The sequence below is a fragment of the Chlorocebus sabaeus genome, chromosome 16, assembly GCF_047675955.1.
Source record: "Chlorocebus sabaeus isolate Y175 chromosome 16, mChlSab1.0.hap1, whole genome shotgun sequence".
Taxonomy (NCBI): domain Eukaryota; kingdom Metazoa; phylum Chordata; class Mammalia; order Primates; family Cercopithecidae; genus Chlorocebus; species Chlorocebus sabaeus.
This window is the reverse complement of record NC_132919.1, coordinates 27,935,597-27,955,145: the sequence shown is the minus strand read 5'-3', so window position 1 is coordinate 27,955,145 and position 19,549 is coordinate 27,935,597. Positions and strand designations below refer to the sequence as shown.

Here is a 19,549-nt window from a genome sequence, read left to right as displayed (position 1 = left end):
AGGAATAATAAGAAAGTTTCAAGAAGATGGATGGTTGTTAACAATATCAAATGGTCAGACATTTGATAAGGACTGAGAAAATGTTCATTGGATTTTACAAGCAAAAGAAAATCCCAATTACAATGTATTGGAAAGTGAGTTACAAATGAGGAAGTAAAAACACTGAAACCCTACACCACTTGCCCTTCTCTACCTCTTTAGTATCATTTTTTACCACTCATTGTTGGCTCACTAGATTTCAGTGCCCCTGACCTCCTTGCTAATTCCCAAGCTAACCAGTCACTCTTCTGCCTCAGGGCCTTTACATCTGTTGCTCCCACTACCTTTTTTTAAGATAGCAAGCTATGTTGCCCAGGCTGGTTTTAAACTCGTGGCTCAAGTGATCTTCCACCTCATCCTCCAGAGTAGTTGGGATTACAGGTGCACGCCACCATGCCCAGCTCCCCCAACTGCCTTTAATGTTCTTTTTCCAAACAGCTACATGGCTCCCTCCCCTAGTTCCTACAGATCTCTGTTTAAATGTCAGCTTAGTGAAGAGATTTTCCCTCCCATATCTTATAACACAAGTAAGTATACACAGCAGCACTCCCTGTTACTCTTTCTCGCTTCATTTTTCTCCATAGCACTTACCAACATCTCATGTCTAAAATGGCAGCCACTGCTTATCTCTGGCCAGTTGTTGCTAGATGGACATGTGTGTTCAAATTTCATGATTGTTCAAAAGAAGCTGGATTTTTAAGTACAATTAATTGTCAGTGGGCTGAGCGCAGTGGCTCACACCTATAATCTCAGCACTTTGGGAGGCCAAGGCAGGAGGATTGCTTGAGTCCAGAAGTTCTACACCAGCTTGGGCAACATAGCGAGACCTCATCTCTACAAAATATTAAAAAATTAGCCAGGCGTGGTAGCACACACCTGGAATCCCAGCTACTCAGGATGCTAAAGTGGCAGGACTGCTTGAGCCTATGAAGTTGAGGCTGCAGTGAGCCATGAACACACCACTGCCCTCCAGCCTGGGTGAACAGAGTGAGACCCTGCTTCAAAAAAAAACTGTCAATAAATTTATGTTTCAAAGCACTTTGAAGGTCAAACAGACTCTCTGTTTTAAGGGCAGTGGATAGGGTAGGGTTACTGACAAAGGATATGGAACTGGAATGGTCAGAGAGATACCAGAGGGACTTAATGTCTTAGAAACTAAGGGGAACAGGGGCAGGGTAGTCAAAAAGGAGAAAGTGATTTGCCGGTACACATTAAGTATTAAATGAAGAGCAGAAATTGATGCTAAGCTAAAGACTGGGGGTCTTTGTCCTTAGGATCTATCACTGGGGAAATCATTGGCAAACTCAGAGTGGGGGAGGAGTTTCAGAGGAGTGGTGAGACAGAAGCAAGATGCCAGTAGGTAGAAAAATTAACTGGCAAGGGAAGAAAATGGGGACAGCAAGTATAGACTTCCTTCTTAATAAAAAGAACTTAGACTTTCAGCCGGAACTGCCATCTTCCAGTAATTCACCAAAATGACGAACACAAAGGGAAAGAGGAGTGGCACCCGATATATGTTCTCTAGGCCTTTTGGAAAACATGGAGTTGTTCCTTTGGCCATGTATATGCGAATCTATAAGAAAGGTGATAATGTAGACATCAAGGGAATGGGTGCTGTCCAAAAAGGAATGCCCCACAAGTGTTACCATGGCTAAACTGGAGAGTCTACAGTGTGACCTGGCATGCTGTTGGCATTGTTGTAAACAAACAAGTTAAGGGCAAGATTCTTGCCAAGAGAATTAATGTGTGTATTGAGCACATAAAGCACTCTAAGAGCCAAGATAGCTTCCTGAAACACGTGAAGGAAAATGATCAGAAAAAGAAAGAAGCCAAAGAGAAAGGTACCTTGGTTCAACTGAAGCCTGCTCCACCCAGGGAAGCACACTTTGTGAGAACCAGTGGGAAGGAGCCTGAGCTGCTGGAACCTATTCCCTGTGAATTCATGGCATAATAGGTGTTAACAAAATAAATAAATAAAAGACCTCTGGACTGTAATTAATAAATAAATAAATAAGAACTTAGAACACAGGATCAAGTTAAGGTTTGGGGGCATGGAGGTTGTTTTCTTTTAAGGGTATGAGAGACCAGACTTGAGCATGTTTCCAAGCTGAGGAGAAGTAGTCACTAGAGAGAGAAAACTAGGAGTTGAGGGAATGGGACCAAAGACATAGGTGACAGCTGAATGCATCATTCTCTCAGATTGAAGGAGATAAGTCTGCAGGTGAGAGAAAGTAATGGAGAGAAATCACACTAGCTAGCCTCCATTTTCTTGGTAGTGTAGGAAGGTCAAGTTAACTGTGGAAAGTTGAAGGAAATAGGAGTTGCAATGGGACTTTGGGAGAGTAGAGAGGGTTTGAAATAACAGTGGAAAAGAATAGGAGAGGGAGCTGTCCAGAGGTGTTCAGTGCCCCGCTGAGTCAAGTCAGTGTGGTTGCTGTCATCTCTGATATCCTTGCACTGAGACCGTGAATGTGCTGTGGCATCCAGAGGCATGGTTTCTTACCTCCTTAAGTGTTCAGCTGCTTTTCTTTCATTGATTCCAATGTAGAATTACTATAATTACTAAACATTTATTTAGTGTCAGGTAATGTGCTAAACAACAGAGAGTTACTGCTCAGACAGATAATAATAATAAATAACACATCAAATAGCCATATCATTTTAAGCTGTAGTATTATGAAGGGAAATCAGGAGCAAAGAGAATAGACTGTAGGGAAACCAGTTGAGAAATAGGACATGGAGGCCAGGCGTGATGGCTCACTCCTATAATCGCAGGACTTTGGGAGGCCGAGGTGGGCAGATCACGAGGTCAGGAGATTGAGACCATCCCGGCTAACACAGTGAAACCCCGTCTCTACTAAAAATACAAAAAATTATCCGGCCTGTAGTCCCAGCTACTTGGGAGGCTGAGGCAGGAGATGATGTGAACCTGGAAGGCGGAGGTTGCAGTGAGCTGACATCACGCCACTGCACTCCAGCCTGGGTGACAGCGAGACTCTGTCTCAAAAGAAAAAGAAAGAAAGAAAGAAATAGGACACGTGGACCAGGCGCGGTGGCTCATGCCTGTAATCCCAGCACTTTGGGAGGCCGAGGCAGGTGGATCACGAGGTCAGGAGATTGAGACCATCCTGGCCAACATGGTGAAACCCCGTCTCTGCTAAAAATATAAAAAATTAGCCGGGTGTGGTGGTGGGCGCCTGTAGTCCCAGCTGCTTGGGAGGCTGAGGCAGGAGAATGGCGTGAACCCAAGAGGTGGAGCTTGCAGTGAGCCGAGATCGCACCACTGCACTCCAGCCTGGGTGATAGAGCGAGACTCCGTCTCAAAAAAAAAAAAAAAAAGAAAGAAATAGGACATGGGACTAGGTTGGTTAGGGAAGAAAAAGCCAAAAGGAGGTTGATAGCCTAAAAAAAACTGAGGAATCACCGGGCGCGGTGGCTCACGTCTGTAATCCCAGCACTTTGGGAGGCCGAGGCTGGTTGATTACCTGAGGTCAGGAGTTCAAGACCAACCTGGGCAACATGGCGAAACTCCGTCTCTACTAAAAATACAAAAATTAGCTGGGTGCAGTGGCACGTTCCTGTAATCCCAGCTACTCTGGAGGCTGAGGTAGGGGAATTGCTTGAGCCCAGGAGGCAAAGGTTGCAGTGAGCCAAGATTGCACCGTTACTGGGCGACAGAGCAACACTCTGTCTCAAAAAAACAAAAAAAAAGGAAAAATTGAGGAATCAGGGGTCTAGGAGTCTCCCTCAGCTTGAAGAGGGAGTGAACACTTGGGAATTACAAGGAGAGGGAGTTGTAATCAGAAAGTGAGAGTTTAATTTCTGAAATTAAGTCCATCAAGAACTCGTGACTTCCAGAGGGACCCTGTGAATTAGAAGTCTAAAAGGAGTGAAGGTCTTTAAAGACCAAGAGGATGGAAAATTTTGAGACAAAGTTGTTGGATGTTCATCTGTATGAACACTGAAATATCTTAAGATTATAGTAGGAATTGGGGAAAGAAGATTGAACAAGATAAGGGGTAAAAAAAAAAAGAGTGACAAGGATATCAGAAGGTAACAGCAACAAAGAACAGAAGATGACCTTAGCCTCAAAGACACATTGCCAAGGGTGAAAGAGAATAGTCTGAAAACAGGGTTTCACACTTAGGCCAAATGCTTGAAAGCCTAATTTGCGTTTCTTCTGCAGGTGTGTTTTTAAATACCTGGGAAGGCATTTGTTGAATCATGCAAATGAAATTATTTTTCAAATGCTGAACAGTTTTTCTGAGTCAATCTCCTTTTATTTTGTTTATTTTGTTTGTAAACAAAACAAAACAAAAAGACATGTTGGTCATGTCTCTTAATAACCAAGACATCCAGCATTTTAAATACTGAGAAAGAACTTTTCAGGTCATTTACTTTTGGGTCCAGACAGCTTTTAAATTTTTCCGTTTTGAAATGGTATTTAGAGTTTAGGGCTGCAGGACCAAGAAGCTTTGTTGATTCAGTCTGTAAGGGAAATGGGTTCCTTTGAGCTGAGGCAGTTTCTCCTCTCTTTGGAGGAGGACCTTCTCAAAAACAAAACTCTCCACCGCTGTCAGTCACCAGGAGAACTAGGGTCGGTTGTGTGTTGGGAAGTTGCTTGAGACCAGTTCCTTTCCTGGGCACCTAGGTTTTTGTTTTCTGTTTTTGTTTGGGGGTGAGGGAGGTGGTGGTTATTTTTGGATGGCTACTGGAGGCAAGACTGAGGCCGAACCTTGCTAAGGTGGCCGCACAAAGAGGAAGACAAGAAGACAGCAGTGGTGTCATGATAAAGTCTGGTCTTTTGGGTCTTAGCTCAAACTCAGAAGTGTTTTGTAGCAAGGCTGCCTGGTGTAAATCCAAGAATGGTGGCTACCTGGAGGAATGGGATAGGGTGTGTTCTTTTCAAAGGTATTCAAAAGTCAAAATTATTTTAGATCTGTGCTTGGTCTCACAAGACATATGGTGAATTAGGCCCAACTACTTCCATTTAGAGCCCTGCCTTAGACTCCTAAAGGCCCTCGAGCTCTGATCTTCCATGATTTGGTAGTACTTTAAAACTCAAACCAAAAGCTAAAAGAAAAAAAAACAGAAAAGAAAGAGAAAGAAAAATAGAACAAGCATCCTACCAAGCTTTGCAGTGGAATCCTGCCTTTATTCTCTTCAGATGAACTGACCAGTGGTGGTGTTGTTTTTTGGTTGTTGTTTGTTTGTTTGTTTGTTTGAGATGGTGTCTCACTCTGTCACCCAGGCTGGAGTGCAATGGCGTGATCTCGGCTCACTGCAAACTCCGCCTCCCGGATTCAAGCGATTCTCCTGCCTCAGCCTCCCGAGTAGCTGGGATTACAGGCGCATGCCACCACGCCCGGCTATTTTTTGTATTTTTAGTAGAGACAGGGTTTCACCATGTTGGCCAGATGGGTCTCGAACTCCTGACCTCAAGTGATCCGCCCACCTCGGCCTCCCAAAGTACTGAGATTACAGGCGTGGGCCACCGCGCCCAGCCAGAAATGAATTTTAACTATCATAAGTAAAATATTTGTCAGAAAGATGTCAGGCATCCTAATGGAAGACTAGAGGACCAAACTTAGAGAACAGACGTATGAAAGGAAAATAAATCTCAGAATCATCACCAAATCATCACCCAAATCATCACCAAGCCAAAGGGAAAAGTCAAGCTGGGAAGTACTTAGGGCAAACCTGCCCCTCATTCTATTCCTAAAAAGATAGCTACTAAGATTTTTTAAAAGCTACATACCTCCCTCACTAGGAATTGTGGACAAAGGACAGACAGAACTCAAAGTCATCCCTCCTCTGCTCAGTGAGATAAATGCAAACCTGATTGCCTTCTTTGGAAAGGCTAATCAGAAACCCAAAAGAATGCAACCATTTGTCTTGTATCTTCCTATTACCTGGAAGTCCTCTCCCCACTTCAAATTATCTCGCCTTTCTTGACAGAACCAGTGTACATTTTACATATATCGATGGATGTCTCTTGACAGAACCAGTGTGCATTTTACATATATCGATGGATGTCTCATGTCTCCCTAAAATGTATAAAACCAAGCTGTGCCCCGACCACACTGGGCACATGTTGTCAGGACCTCCTGAGGCTGTGTCACGGGCATACATTCTTAACTTTGGCAAAATAAACTTCCTAAACTGACTGAGACCTGTCTCAGATATTTGGGGTTCAAAGGAAAGAGCTAGGGTCATTCAGGGAAGACCAGGGAGCAGGAGCAGACTGTCCCATACCTCGACACTCCCCATGTATCCAAAGCATTAGGAATAATGGGGTATGGTCCCAGGGGAAAGTTTCCAGGGGAGATTCAGATTCCAAGGGGAGAATTTCCAACTGGCCAGATGTAAGCCACATTCCAGCTTCCTACAAAACCCCTTGCAGTTCCAGAGTTGGAAGCCACCAAAACCACATTTGAATGGATTCCCCAAAAGGAGAGTAGGGTGATATTGAAAAAGATAAATCTATTGCTGAACAGCCAAAAACAACAAATGTCAAAGCAGATGTTCCCCATCTGTAAAAACTAGAAGGTTAATTGTATGACCAGTGGTAAAATTATTGATCCTAAATTATGTCTCTGTCAGACGTTTCTAAGATGCACATGGTTAAAGCAAAAATGGAATTAGAAGATCTTATCAGTAAGTGAACATTCAAAATGAGCAGAACAAGTAATTTTGTTTTTTTGTTTTGTTTTTGCCTTCGATTTATGATCTGTAGTGAAATGACCAGGGAGTTTTGTCCAGATTGGAATTTGTCTCTCAGTCTTAAACAAACAGATCCTTTTTCTCCCCTTCAAGTTTTAGGAAAGGGGAGAAACAGATAGCTGCATCCTAGTGTAGTTGTGCTGGGCATTGTGCAGCAGAGTTTAAGTGGAAGATTAGCTGGAACTAAGTTTGATGGTTATTGTTACTGAGTAAGAACCAGAGTCCTAAGCTCTTCTCTGCTTTGGCCAGTAATTGGTCTACTCACGTGGCCCAGTCTCTGCTTGTCTGGTGATAAGGATAGAAATAATCCTGACACTTGCATTCAGCGGCATGTGTTTGGGAAATCAATGCCCTCAGAGAGAGGATTCCAGGTATGGCTGGGCATTCTAATATTCAGTGTTTGGTCATGCTGCGGGGGTAGGGGAGGAATGTCTACTTACAGAGAACAGTACGATATTTGGGTTTGGATTTTCTCCTGTTGTATTCTGAATTCCTTTAGGATTACAGAATCACATTTTCTTCACTACCTAGAGGTGTCCTTTTGACTTCTGCAGCCAGGTTGCATACGTCAAGGAATAATTACTTTTTCCTTCCTGTTTTAGGAGTTTGGCCAGATTTTTTCATTAGGCATTAGTATTGATAGCTGTGTAGTTCCTTGAACTCTGGTCTGATATTTGAAACTTTTTATTATGAAATTCCCTGTCTGTGGTGTGGTCACACCAAGTGAGAACATGAATTCCTTTCCACCTAGTGGAGTTGACAGAAGCTGTCCTAGCACCTTAAATCTGAAAATTAACTAAGCAGAGAAAGCTTATCAGGAGGGGAAAAATATTGGGAGAGTGGAATGTATTTGAAAGTTTTTGCTAGATGAGTATTCTTCAAGACGAAAGTATGAGTTCAGATTATGTGTGGTACTTGAATTTAACGTAAATACCAACCACTCACCTTGTGCAATAATATTGCATGCAGCCAATATTACACAATAATTTGCCTGCTGATTTTGGCTTCAAGCAGAATTTTCAAACCAACTCCAGAGTTTGGCATTACAAACATTATAAACATGAAAATCTGTTTCCTTCATTTTAGTATAACATCTACTTTCTGCCACTTGATTTCTCATAGTAAATGAGCCATTTCTTCTTGTATGTGTGCAAGAAGATATGGATAGAACAGTGGAATTTCTATCCAACTGACGTTCAGCAATTAGGCCAGGTATGTTGTTGCTTTGTTTTGCTTCCTTGACCTTCCTGCTGGTCATGGATGATCACCCTGGCCACATTCCTCGAAGATTATTTCAACCTCAGAACAGTTAAGTATTTTCTTCCCTTAGTTGACCTTTTCCTCCACATTTTTTAAGAAGAAACTACCAGTTAACAAATGTTGTACTTTAGGAAGTGATTTTGATCAGAAGGGATTGTCACAGAGCACTTTCCCAAATATTTTTAAAGCCAAGTACTCTTTCCTCAATATTTTGAGACTGAGATGCCACCGTCATTCCCAGCAAATATTACAACTTGCTCTACTGTCTGGATTCATCTCTCACACATGTTCTTTATCCCCCTCAGTATGGTCTTTCTGTTTATGGCCTTGTTGGGAAAGTGCTGGGGAAAATGAGAAGAGTTGGAATCCAAATGGATTTCAGTAGTTTTCTCTCACTCCTGTACTCTACACCTTTTTTTTTTTTTTTTTTTTTTTTTGAAATGGAGTTTCACTCTGTTGCCCAGGCTGGAGTGCAGTAGCATGATCTCAGCTCACTGCAACCTCCACCTCCAGAAATCAAGCAATTCTCTTGCCGCAGCCTCCCAGGTAGCTGGGATTATAAGCGTGTGCCACCATACCTGGCTAATTTTTATATTTTTAGTAGAGACAGAGTTTCACCATGATGGCCAGGCCGGTCTCGAACTCCTGGCCTCAAATGATCCACCCTCCTTGGCCTCCCAAAGTGCTGGTATTACAGGTGTGAGCCAACACACCTGGCTAATTTTTGTATTTTTAGTAGAGATGGGGTTTCACCATGATGGCCAGGCCGGTCCTGAACTCCTGGCCTCAAGTGATCCACCCTCCTTGGCCTCCCAAAGTGCTGGGATTACAGGCATGAACCACCACACTCAGCCCCTGTACTCTACTTTTAAATTCCATTCTGTTGAAAAGGTGTATACGGAAGACATTGTATTTCGTCTACCATAAACTATATCATAAAGCGAAAACATGGTAGAGAATGATTCGGAACATAAGCTTTCAAGTCAAATCTTGGTTTGAATCCTTGCTCTGAGGCTTGCTAGGCTTACTAGCTGTATGATCTTAAGCAAGTAATTTATGATCTCTGAGCCCTCAGTCTCTTACTAGTACCTACTTCATAGAATTGTTAGGAAGGTTAAATAAAGTAGTGTAAAATGCACCCAGCATACAGTAGATATCTAGTTGAGTTAGCTATTATTAGCTCATTGTATATACATACACACACATATTTACATATATATACACACATATATATACATATATATATATATATATTTCTTAACCAGGGCTGACTTTCCCCTTGTTGAGCAAGCAGTCTATGGCAAAGAGAAGCATAGATGTTTTTAAGTTATAAAGACTCTGGAGGACTGTCACGAGTGCTCTATTAGAAAGGTGATCCTGTCATATTTGTATCAAGCAGCTAATTATTCTCTTTAGATCAAGAAAATAGTATTCTCTTTATCTCATTTATTCCTTACTGTAGGGGTTCTTAAGTCCTTTGGGGTTATATTTAACTTAGGCATCTGTAATCACATACAAATGACTTCATAGAGTTTACTGCAGTTCTGTTTCTGTGCTAGACTCTACAGAACTAGTCAATTCAGAAACATGAAAAAGTTTTCACCTGCCTTTTTAAAGAACAGATTTTTTTTTTTGAAACGGAGTTCCACTCCGTCGTCCAGACTGGAGTGCAGTGGCACAGTCTCAGCTCACTGCAACCTCCGCCTTCCAGGTACCAGCAATTCTCTTGCCTCAGCCTCCCTAGCAGCTGGGATTACAGGCGCCCTCCACCACGCCCGGCTAATTTTTTTGTATTTTTAGTAGAGACGGGATTTTGCTGTGTTGGCCAGGCTGGTCTCCAACTCCTGACCTCAGATGATCCACCCGCCTTGGCCTCCCAAAGTGTTGGGATTACAGGCGTGAGCCACTGCACCCAGCAAGAACAGACTTTTAATTAGACAACTGACAACTCCATGTCAATTGAATTTTTAAGCAACTATTTCAGAAATACATATTTACATAATAAATCTTTTATTATTCTGGCAAGATATACCAACCTTTTACCTTACACAAAAGTATATGCGATTAAATTTACGTATAATTTTCTTCATATGCAAATAAAGCATTTAATTTTCAAGTGGAATTTTATCTCCCTAAACTCTGGTGGTGGTGATAAATTTTGTTTTATCATTTCCATGCTATGAATTTTTTTCCTTTATGATAAGAGATTTTTGTAATCAGCCACACACTTATTTCTGGTCCCCTTGTGACCAACAGAATGTCACTTTTTTGATAACTGAGGGGTCATAACCTGGGGCCACAGAATAAAGAGGATTGATTATACCATCCAGATTGTCTGCCACAAGTCTCTGGGAGCCTATATCGCACCTATTATAATAGTATTAAATAGTAGTCCCGGGCCGGGCACTGTGGATCACACCTGTAATCCCAGCATTTTGGGAGGCCAATTTAAGGCCAATTTTGGGTGGATCATTTAAGGTCAGGAGTTCCAGACAAGCCTGGGCAACATGGTGAAACCCTGTCTCTACTAAAAATACAAAAATTAGCCAGGTATGGTGACGTATGCCCGTAGTCCCAGCTGCTTGAGAGGCTGAGGCATGATAATCGTTTGAGCCCGGGAGGCAGAGGTTGCAGTGAGCGAAGATCTCGCCATTGCACTCCTGCCTGGGCGACAGAGCAAGACTCCATCTAAAAAATAAAATAAAATAAAATAAAATAAATAAAATAAAATAAAATAAAAACAAATAGTAGTCTATTGGCCTACCTTGTGCATTTTGTTCCATCAGAAAAAATTATTGACATTTGTGTTTCAAATAGGAAAGCCTCTTATGTGTGAATTTGTGATATTTATACTATATGTGAGTTTGGTTCCTGACCTTTCTTTTATAATCAGGAGTTTTCAGAGTCCAGGTGGCTTTGAACTAACCAATGGCCTTTGTTTAGCTCCTTAACCCTTACTTTGAGAAAGCCCTACATACATTTTAAATAACACATTTAGATATGCTTTAAAGCAAGAATGTACTTAGATATGCTTTAAAGCATAAGCAACAAATATATCTATAAAAAAAAACAGTATTACTGAACTCCAGAAACCAGGAAGTTCCTAAAACAGTGTTTGTCAAAGAGAAACTACCTATCTTACAAAAGGAATGACTGAAGTATGTTCAGTTGTTTTAAACTGTTCAACAAATATGCACACTTCTTTTGTAGATGTAGCGAACTCCTTTGTTTACTGGAACCTACAGTGTCCAAAGCTGTTACTTTGCCTGGTGAATAGGTAGAATATTTAACCTTTATTTTTAAAATATTTTCATTTCGTAAAGCAGCAGTTGCTGTGTTGGCAAAAGTGTGAATTTCATTTCCTGTTTGTGGTGTAGCCCACTCATCCTGTCACTCAGACATTTTGTTTTAGGTTGTTCCCGTAATGTGAGTGGAACAGAGTGACCCACAGTAGGGTGGCATGTGAACATCACTGATGTAACAACAGACAAGGCTTGTGCAACAGACCACAAGAGAGCAATGCTTTATTTAAAGATGAAAACAAAACAAAATCAAGACACCCCCACACCCAGCCAGCATGCAAATTTTTAAAGTGACATTTGTTTATTCTTTTGTTATTAGAAGACATGTTTCAGTCTATTTGGCAGGTTACCTCAAAGGTTTTATTAGCTTCATGGACTTTATTAAAGGATAAAATTGAATCAATGTCTGATAACATTATAGAGGTGATTTAATTTCATTTGCTAATCCATCATCAAACATTTTAAAGTCCATTAATCTGCCACATATATTGAGTTCTATAATGATTATTTTTACATGTGAGACTTGTCCTAAATTACAGTTTCTGCTACAGTGACAGGACAGATATACAGTGTGGAAAAAACCTGGGATAAATTCATTCATCCATCACCTATTGTTCAAGCAGCTAATATGTGCCTTACACTGTTTCCAGTGCTGCAGCTACAGTGATGTGCAAAATTAAGTCCTTGCTCTCATGGAGCTTATATTCTACTATAGGAAGGTAACCACAAGTATGCACGTGAATAAATATAATTTTAGTTTATGATAAATATTCTGAAGGAAACAAAACAGAACAACAGGATAAAGTATGATTGGAATTGGGGGAAGGAGCAGTGATATTGGAGCTGAGACTTACATAGTAACAGGCCAGAAGAAAAGTATTCCAAGTAGAGAACAGAGAGCACAAAGGCCCTGAAACATCAAAGAAACAGAAAGAAGAATCACAGATCATGGTAAACAAAAGGGGAGATGATGTAAGATCAGAGGAGTAGTCCTGTAGTATGTTACAGGGCCTTGAAAACCAAGCTAAAGACTGGCTTTTTTATTTATAAGTACAAAAGGAAGCCTTTGGAGGGTTTTAAGCAGGGAAGTGACACTGTATGATCTATATGATTTTTAAGTCACTCTGGTTGCTGTTTGGTGAGTAGATGATGGAGGGCAGAAGTGGTTGCAGATAGACCTGTTAAGAAGTTTTTTTGTTTTTTGTTTTTTGTTTTTTGTTTCCATACAGTGCCTGGGGTTTGTTTCACTTCAGGGGCAAGGTAAATGGGTGAGGATGTAGAAGAAACAAAACTTGCTACAAATTAAAGCTTGAATGTGAGGGGAACACGGGGCCTTATTATAGTATTCCCTCTACTTTTGTGTATGTTTGACATTTTCTGTAGTAAAAGGCTTTTTTAAGAAAAACTTTTTAAATAGTGGTCCAAGTAAGGAATGATGGTGCCATGGACTAGTGTGATAGTGGTGATAGGAATAAGTGGGCAGGTTCAAGATATATTTGAAAGTAAAGCTGGCCGGGTGCGGTGGCTCACGCCTGTAATCCCAGCACTTTGAGAGGCCGAGACAGGTGGATCACGAGGTCAGGAGATTGAGACCATCCTGGCTAACATGGTGAAACCCCGTCTCTACTAAAAATACAAAAAAATTAGCCGGGTGTGGTGGCGGGCGCCTATAGTCCCAGATACTCGGGAGGCTGAGGCAGGAGAATGGCATGAACCCAGGAGGCGGTACTTGCAGTGAGCCAAGATCGCGCCACTGCACTCTAGCCTGGGTGACTGAGTGAGACTCTGTCTCAAAAAAAAAAAAAAAGTAAAGCTCACAGGACTTGCTAATGGATTAGATATATATTATAGGAAGGAAAGACACTAAGGATGACTATTAGGTGTTTTGCCTAAACAACTGGGAGAATGAAGCTGGAGAACGAGGCCAGAGATTGACTTGAGGGTAGGGGAACTCAAGAATTTAGTTTTGGCAACGTGAATTTAACATGCCAATTAAGATTTCCAAGTGGAAATATTGAGTAGACAATGTCATTTACAATCCGCTAGCTAACCTTCAATAGCAGTGCTATACTCAAAAGCAATTTAGAATCCTCTATTAAGTATTTCTAAACTTGGCCTTCGTGAGTTAAGTTCTATCCTTTCAGATTCTGTGAGAAACTTGATGGATAACTTGAAAGGCTTATTTAGTTTATTAATATGAAATAACTTAGGTTTATTTTCTGGTTATATATGGGTATTCACTAGTTTTTTTTTTTGCTTTTTTTTTTTTTTTTTTTTTAAGAGACAGAGTCTTGCTCTGTCACCCCAGCTGGAATACAATGGCGCCATCATAACTCACTATAATCTCGAACTCCTAGGCTCAAGCGATCCTCCCACCTCACCCTCCTGAATAGCTAGGACTACAGGCATGTGATACCACCCCCAGCTAATTTTTAAAATATTTTTTTGGAGATGGAGTCTCACTGTGTTGCCTAGTCTAGTCTCGAACTCCAAGCCTCAACCAGTCCTCTTGGCTTGGCCTCCCATAGCACTGGGATTACAGGCATGAACCACTGTGACTAGACCAGTAATTTTATTTTGAATAGCCGCTATCCTCAGCAGTAATTCTGCACCTTTATTATCATCTTGTGAATGACAAACTCCAGTGGGTTAAACACACTTCCTGCCCACTACTTCTTTTCACTGAGTATGGGGATGCAAGTTGGCAGTAGTAAAATTTTGAGGTAATACTTTACTGTGGTGTATATTTTAAACATAAATCTTTTTTGCAAACTTTGGACCTATTATTAGTAGCTAAATATTGTAACACACTTCACATCTGATTAGGACAGTATTGAAACATCATTACTGATAACCTTCTACTAATCTACTTATAACTAATATTTATTAAGGGCTTTTTACTGTATACTAGGCACCACTTTAAGACGCTGTGTTCTCATTGGCTCTTCACAACAACTTCATTTTATTATCCCTGTTTTACAGATAAGGAAATTTAGGCCTACTCTGGTAGGAAGAAGTAAAGCTAGGATTCAAACTCAGACTTCTGGTTTCAGAGCCTCCACTCTTAACTGCCGCCATGTAATGTATATAGAATATCGTAAGTTTTGGCTGGGTGCAGTGGCTCACACCTGTAGTCCTAGCACTTTGGGAGGCCAAGGTGGGTGGATCACATGAGGTCAGGAGTTCAAAACCAGCCTGACCAACATGGTAAAACCCCGTCTCTATTAAAAATACAAAAATTAGTTGGTCATGGTGGCTTACTCCTGTAATCCCAGCTACTCAGGAGGCTGAGGCAGGAGAATTACTGGAACCTAGGAGGTGGAGGTTGTTGCAGTGAGCCAAGATCGCACCACTGCACTCCAGCCTGGCAACAGAGTGAGACTCCCATCTCAAAAAGAAAAAAAAGAAGAATATTGTAAGTTTTGTTTCAGAAAACTTATCTAGAGGCCAGGCACGGTGGCTCACGCCTGTATTCCCAACACTTTGGAGGCCGAGGTGGGCGGATCATTTGAGGTCAGGAGTTTGAGACCAGCTTGACCTATGTAGTGAAACCCTGTCTACTAATATACAAAAATTAGCCAGGCATGGTGGCGGGCGCCGGTAATCCCAGCCTACTCAGGAGGCTGAGGCAGGAGAATCGCTTGAACCCAAGAGGCAGAGGTTGCAGTGAGCCAAGATTGCGCCACTGCACTCCAGCCTGGGCAACAGAGCAAGACTCCCTTTCACAAAAGAAAAAGAAAGAAAACTTGTCTAGAGTAGGCAGGAGTGTATGCGTGAGTAACCACAGCCTCTCTTGATTATGTTTTTACTTCGTTCCATGAAGTTGGAACTTTGGAATAGGGAAGAGAGAATCCTAAAGTGGTTATCCATCCTATCCTTTGATTTCCTTTCCTAAATAATTTATTTTCTTTTGACTTTTTCCTTGTAGCATCAGCGAGAGCTTTCTAACTGTCAAAGGTGCTGCCCTTTTTCTACCACGGGGAAATGGCTCATCCACACCAAGAATCAGCCACAGACGGAACAAACATGCAGGTAACGCTGGCATATATACTATTTCTTTCTTGGTAACTATATCTTGTGTTACATTCTAAAAGGCTGATTACCTCATCCCCATGTCTTCAGAAGTTCTTTAAATGGTGAAAGAAAGTGTTGTACTGTGCTGTAATCACTTTTCTTTTACCCTCAGACACCATTTTTTTAGCACTTAGCAAAGTCTTTTACACTTAGTAGATGTTCAATACATTTTTGTTAGAATAATTATAAGAAGATACCAAAATACTCTAATGAAGCTATATGAAACTTCTCAGTTAAGATTGAGATTTTTTTGTTTCGTTTTGTTTTTTTGAGATGGAGTCTTGCTTTGTCACCCAGGGTAGAGTGCCGTAGCATGATCCCAGATCACTGCAACCTCCACCTCCTGGGTTCAAGCGATTCTTCTCCCTCAGCCTCCTGAGCAGCTGGGACTACAAGCGCCCACCACCACACCCACCTCATTTTTGTATTTTTAGTAGAAACACGGTTTCACCGTGTTGGCCAGGCTGGCCTTGAACTCCTGACCTCAGGTGATCCGCCTGCCTCAGCCGCCCAAAGTGCTGGGATTACAGACTTGAGCCACCGTGCTCGGCCAAGGTTTTTTTTTTTTTTTTTTTTTTTTTTTTTTTTTTTTTTTCTTGAGACCCTCACTCTGTCGCCGAGGCTGGAGTGGAATGGCATAATCTCAGCTCACTGCAACCTCCGCCTCCCGGGTTCAAGCAATTCTCCTGCCTCAGCCTCCCAAGTAGCTGGAACTACAGGCATGCACCACCACACTCAGCTAATTTTTGCATTTTTAGTAGAGATGGGTTTTCACCATGTTGGCTAGGCTGGTGTCGAACTCCTGGCCTCAGGTGATCTGCCCGCCTCGGTTATCCAAAGTGCTGGGATTATAGGCGTGAGCCCTCGCGTCTGGCCCTCAGTTAAGGTTTTGAGTGTTCAGGTTAAAAATGTTCAGGTGGGCTAGGCACATTGGCTCACAGCTGTAATCCCAGCATTTTGGGAGGCTGAAGCAAGAGGATTGCCTGAGTCGAGGACTTTGAGACTGGCCTGGGCAAGATGGTGAAATCCCATCTCTACAAAAATTAAAATTAAAAAAAAATTAGCCAAGTGTGGCCAGGCACAGTGGCTCACACCTATAATCCCAGCATTTGGGCAGGCTGAGGCAGGTGGATCACCTGAGGTCAGAAGTTCGAGACCAGCCTGGCCAACATGGTGAGACCCTGTCTCTACTAAAATACAAAAATTAGCTTGGCCTGGTGGCACATTCCTGTAATCTCAGCTGTTCTGGAGGCTGAGGCAGAAGAATCACTTGAACCTCGGAAGCGAAGGTTACAGTGAGCCGAGATCATGGCAGCCTGGGCAACAGAGCAAGACTTGACTTCAAAAAAAGAAAATTAGTGAATTGTGGTGGTGTACACCTGTGGTCCCAGCTACCTGGGAGGCTGAGGTGGGAGGGTCACTTGAGCCTGGGAGGTTGAGACTGCAGTGAGCCATCTTTGCACCACTGCACTCCAGCCTTGGTGACAGAGTCGGACCCTGTCTCAAAAAAAAAGAGCCAGGCACGGCTCGTGCCTATGATCCCAGCACCTTGAGAGGCCAAGGCGGGTGGATCACCTGAGGTCAGGAGTTTGAAACCAGCCTGGCTAACATGACTAAACCCCCTCTCTACAAAAAATACAAAAATTAGGCCTGGCACAGTGGCTCACGCCTGTAATCCCAGCACTTTGGGAGGCCGAGACGGGCAGATCACAAGGAGATCAAGACCATCCTGGTGAAACCCTGTCTCTACTAAAAATACAAAAAAGATTAGCCGGGTGTGATGGTGGGTGTCTGTAGTCCCAGCTACTCAGGAGACTGAGGCAGAAGAATGGTGTGAACCCGGGAGGTGGAGCTTGCAGTGAGCCGAAATCGCACCACTGCACTCCAGCCTGGGTGACAGAGTAAGACTCCATCTCAAAAAAAAAAAAAAGGAAAAGAGAAATACAAAGATTAGCGGGCATGGTGGCACGCGCCTATAGTCCTAGCTACTCAGGAGGCTGAGGCAGGAGAATTGCTGGAACCTGGGAGACGGAGGTTGCAGTGAGCTGAGATCGTGCCACTGTCCTCCAGCCTGGGTGACAGAATGAGACCCCGTCTCAAAAAAAAAAAAAAAAAGTTTAGCTGTTCCCTTGAATCTTATTCAGAGTTACTTCAACTAATCAAAGATTCAATTTCTGATTTCTTTCTGCTCTCTAGTGATGGTATGAGGAGGAGAATGATACAGAATATACTAAGATAAACTTTTTGCTGTGATTATGAGTTATTACGTCACATATTAAAGTGCCAGTGTCTACTACTTGAATGTATACACTAAAAAGACTGGAAATTTAACCCAGAGGACTTCTATAAACAAAGAGTCATCAAATAAACAAAGAATGAGTATAAGCTCTGGTTTTTAAATATCAACTAACAGTAGTATATGCATTGTATTATTTTATATTGGCTTTCTCTAAAATCAGGAACACCTGTGGTGATGACGTTTAAAAAGAACCGTAGAAAATGTGTCCTAGGGAGAGAGATCTCCAGGTGTAGAATATCCACAGTTTAAGAAGATAACCTGATGCTTCTCTTCTACCGGCAGACCTTATTTATCATTTTGGGGAAAAAAAATAAAAGCTTGAGGACACTAATCCTGATCAATAGTATACAAAGAGGCAGATTGCTTGTTGTCATAAATGTGACACTTTGACTACTTGTGACCTCCAGGAGTGGAAAAAAAAAATTGTAATTACCAAGAAAGGAACAAAGACTACAATAACCTTAAGTGTTTAGGTCAGAGGTGAAAGCCAAAAATATTGGATCCCATTGAGCCAGTAATTGAGCATAGCTTTAGTGAGATAATCTCTGCTATTTTAGTGGCTGCCGTACTACTTGTCTGGGCCTTCACCTAGTTGCAATTGTGGCAGCTCAGAATTGTAATCCATTTTGTTTGGACAATATTTTCCTCCTACCAGAACTCTCCAGCCATGGAAAATTTTTTAGAGTAAGGGAGGAAATAACCTCTTTTGGAAATTAGCTTGGATTGCACTTTCTAAAACCTTCCTCCCCAGTGTCCAGTACTGGAGGTCGGGTAGCGGAGGACGCTTCCCCAAAACACTTGAATGTGCGGAAGAAGTATGCCCACTAAGCTTTTTATTTCTTTTTAGGGTGGATATTTATCCCTTACAGTAAAAAGAAGACAAATTATTGGTTTAAATCCAGTTTGACTAGGATGTTGGGCAAATTACTCTATGGCATGTAATAGTTAATGGGGTCAATGGCTTTTAAAGCTCCTGGCACTGGTTGGCATTTTTCTTTGGTCAAACTTCTACACTCAGCTGCCACCCAGGTTTCTACTTGATATCGTTCACTTAGCTTTCCTCATACTAAAAAGAAAAGCAGATTTAACACAAGCTGAATGGACTTGATTTGTGATCCAGACCGGAACAGATGAGGCAGTGCGAGTATAAACTTGGCTTACAAGAGCCAGGCTGTCACATAAAGTGAAGCTGTCTTGGCCAAGCCCACAGTAACTGCAAGTTGATGGCAGAATTGAGAGCAGGTCAAGGGCTTACCATGTCTAGTTGTATTTCCTTATGCATGTTTCTTGAACTAGTTAGAATTTTTTAACTGGCCTGCATTTGAAATATCCAGATAGTATTTTGCAAAGAAGGCTATTACAGGCGAATGTCTGCCATTATTTTAAATGGAAACAATGAAAAGTCTATAAAATCCAATAGAAATTTGAAATTTAGCTCCTAGCAGTGAAGTATATGGTGGGAAAATGTAGGGAAGGTTATCTTAATGCTATGTCAATATATTGCCTTATATTAGACTCTGTGAAGAACAGTTGCCCAGTAGGAAATGATATGCAGTTTGCTCAGAGCAGTACTTTTCGCAGCTAACAAACCTGAGCTTCCAACTCACGTAAGAAGGCTTACTTGAGTAGGCCTCCTGACTTTTTTTGTCTGAGCTTCAGAAAAGCCAGCTGAATCTTTGGGCCAGTAGTGTTCAGAGTGGGGACTTTGGGCTGCTATTTAGGGTTCTCCTCCAGAAGTTCTCCACCCTAAAAATCCTTTCCTCTGGTTATTTCTACTGGTAGGACAGAAGAAAACTTAGTTTTAAAGAAGCTCCAGCCTGGTGCAGTGGTCTGTGCCTGTAATCCCAGCACT

At 41.9% G+C, this 19,549-nt stretch overlaps 1 protein-coding gene across 11 annotated transcripts in view; it reads left to right on the top strand.

Annotated features, from left to right (window-relative positions):
* Window positions 1-19,549, top strand: part of SSH2 (slingshot protein phosphatase 2) — a 302,660-nt gene that overhangs the window by 208,368 nt on the left and 74,743 nt on the right. For all 11 annotated transcript variants that reach the window (XM_008010924.3, XM_008010921.3, XM_073004801.1 and 8 more), the window contains one exon: window positions 15,253-15,356. In XM_008010924.3, coding sequence (XP_008009115.2) covers window positions 15,253-15,356 — 104 coding nt within the window. The remainder of the gene's footprint in view (window positions 1-15,252; window positions 15,357-19,549) is intronic.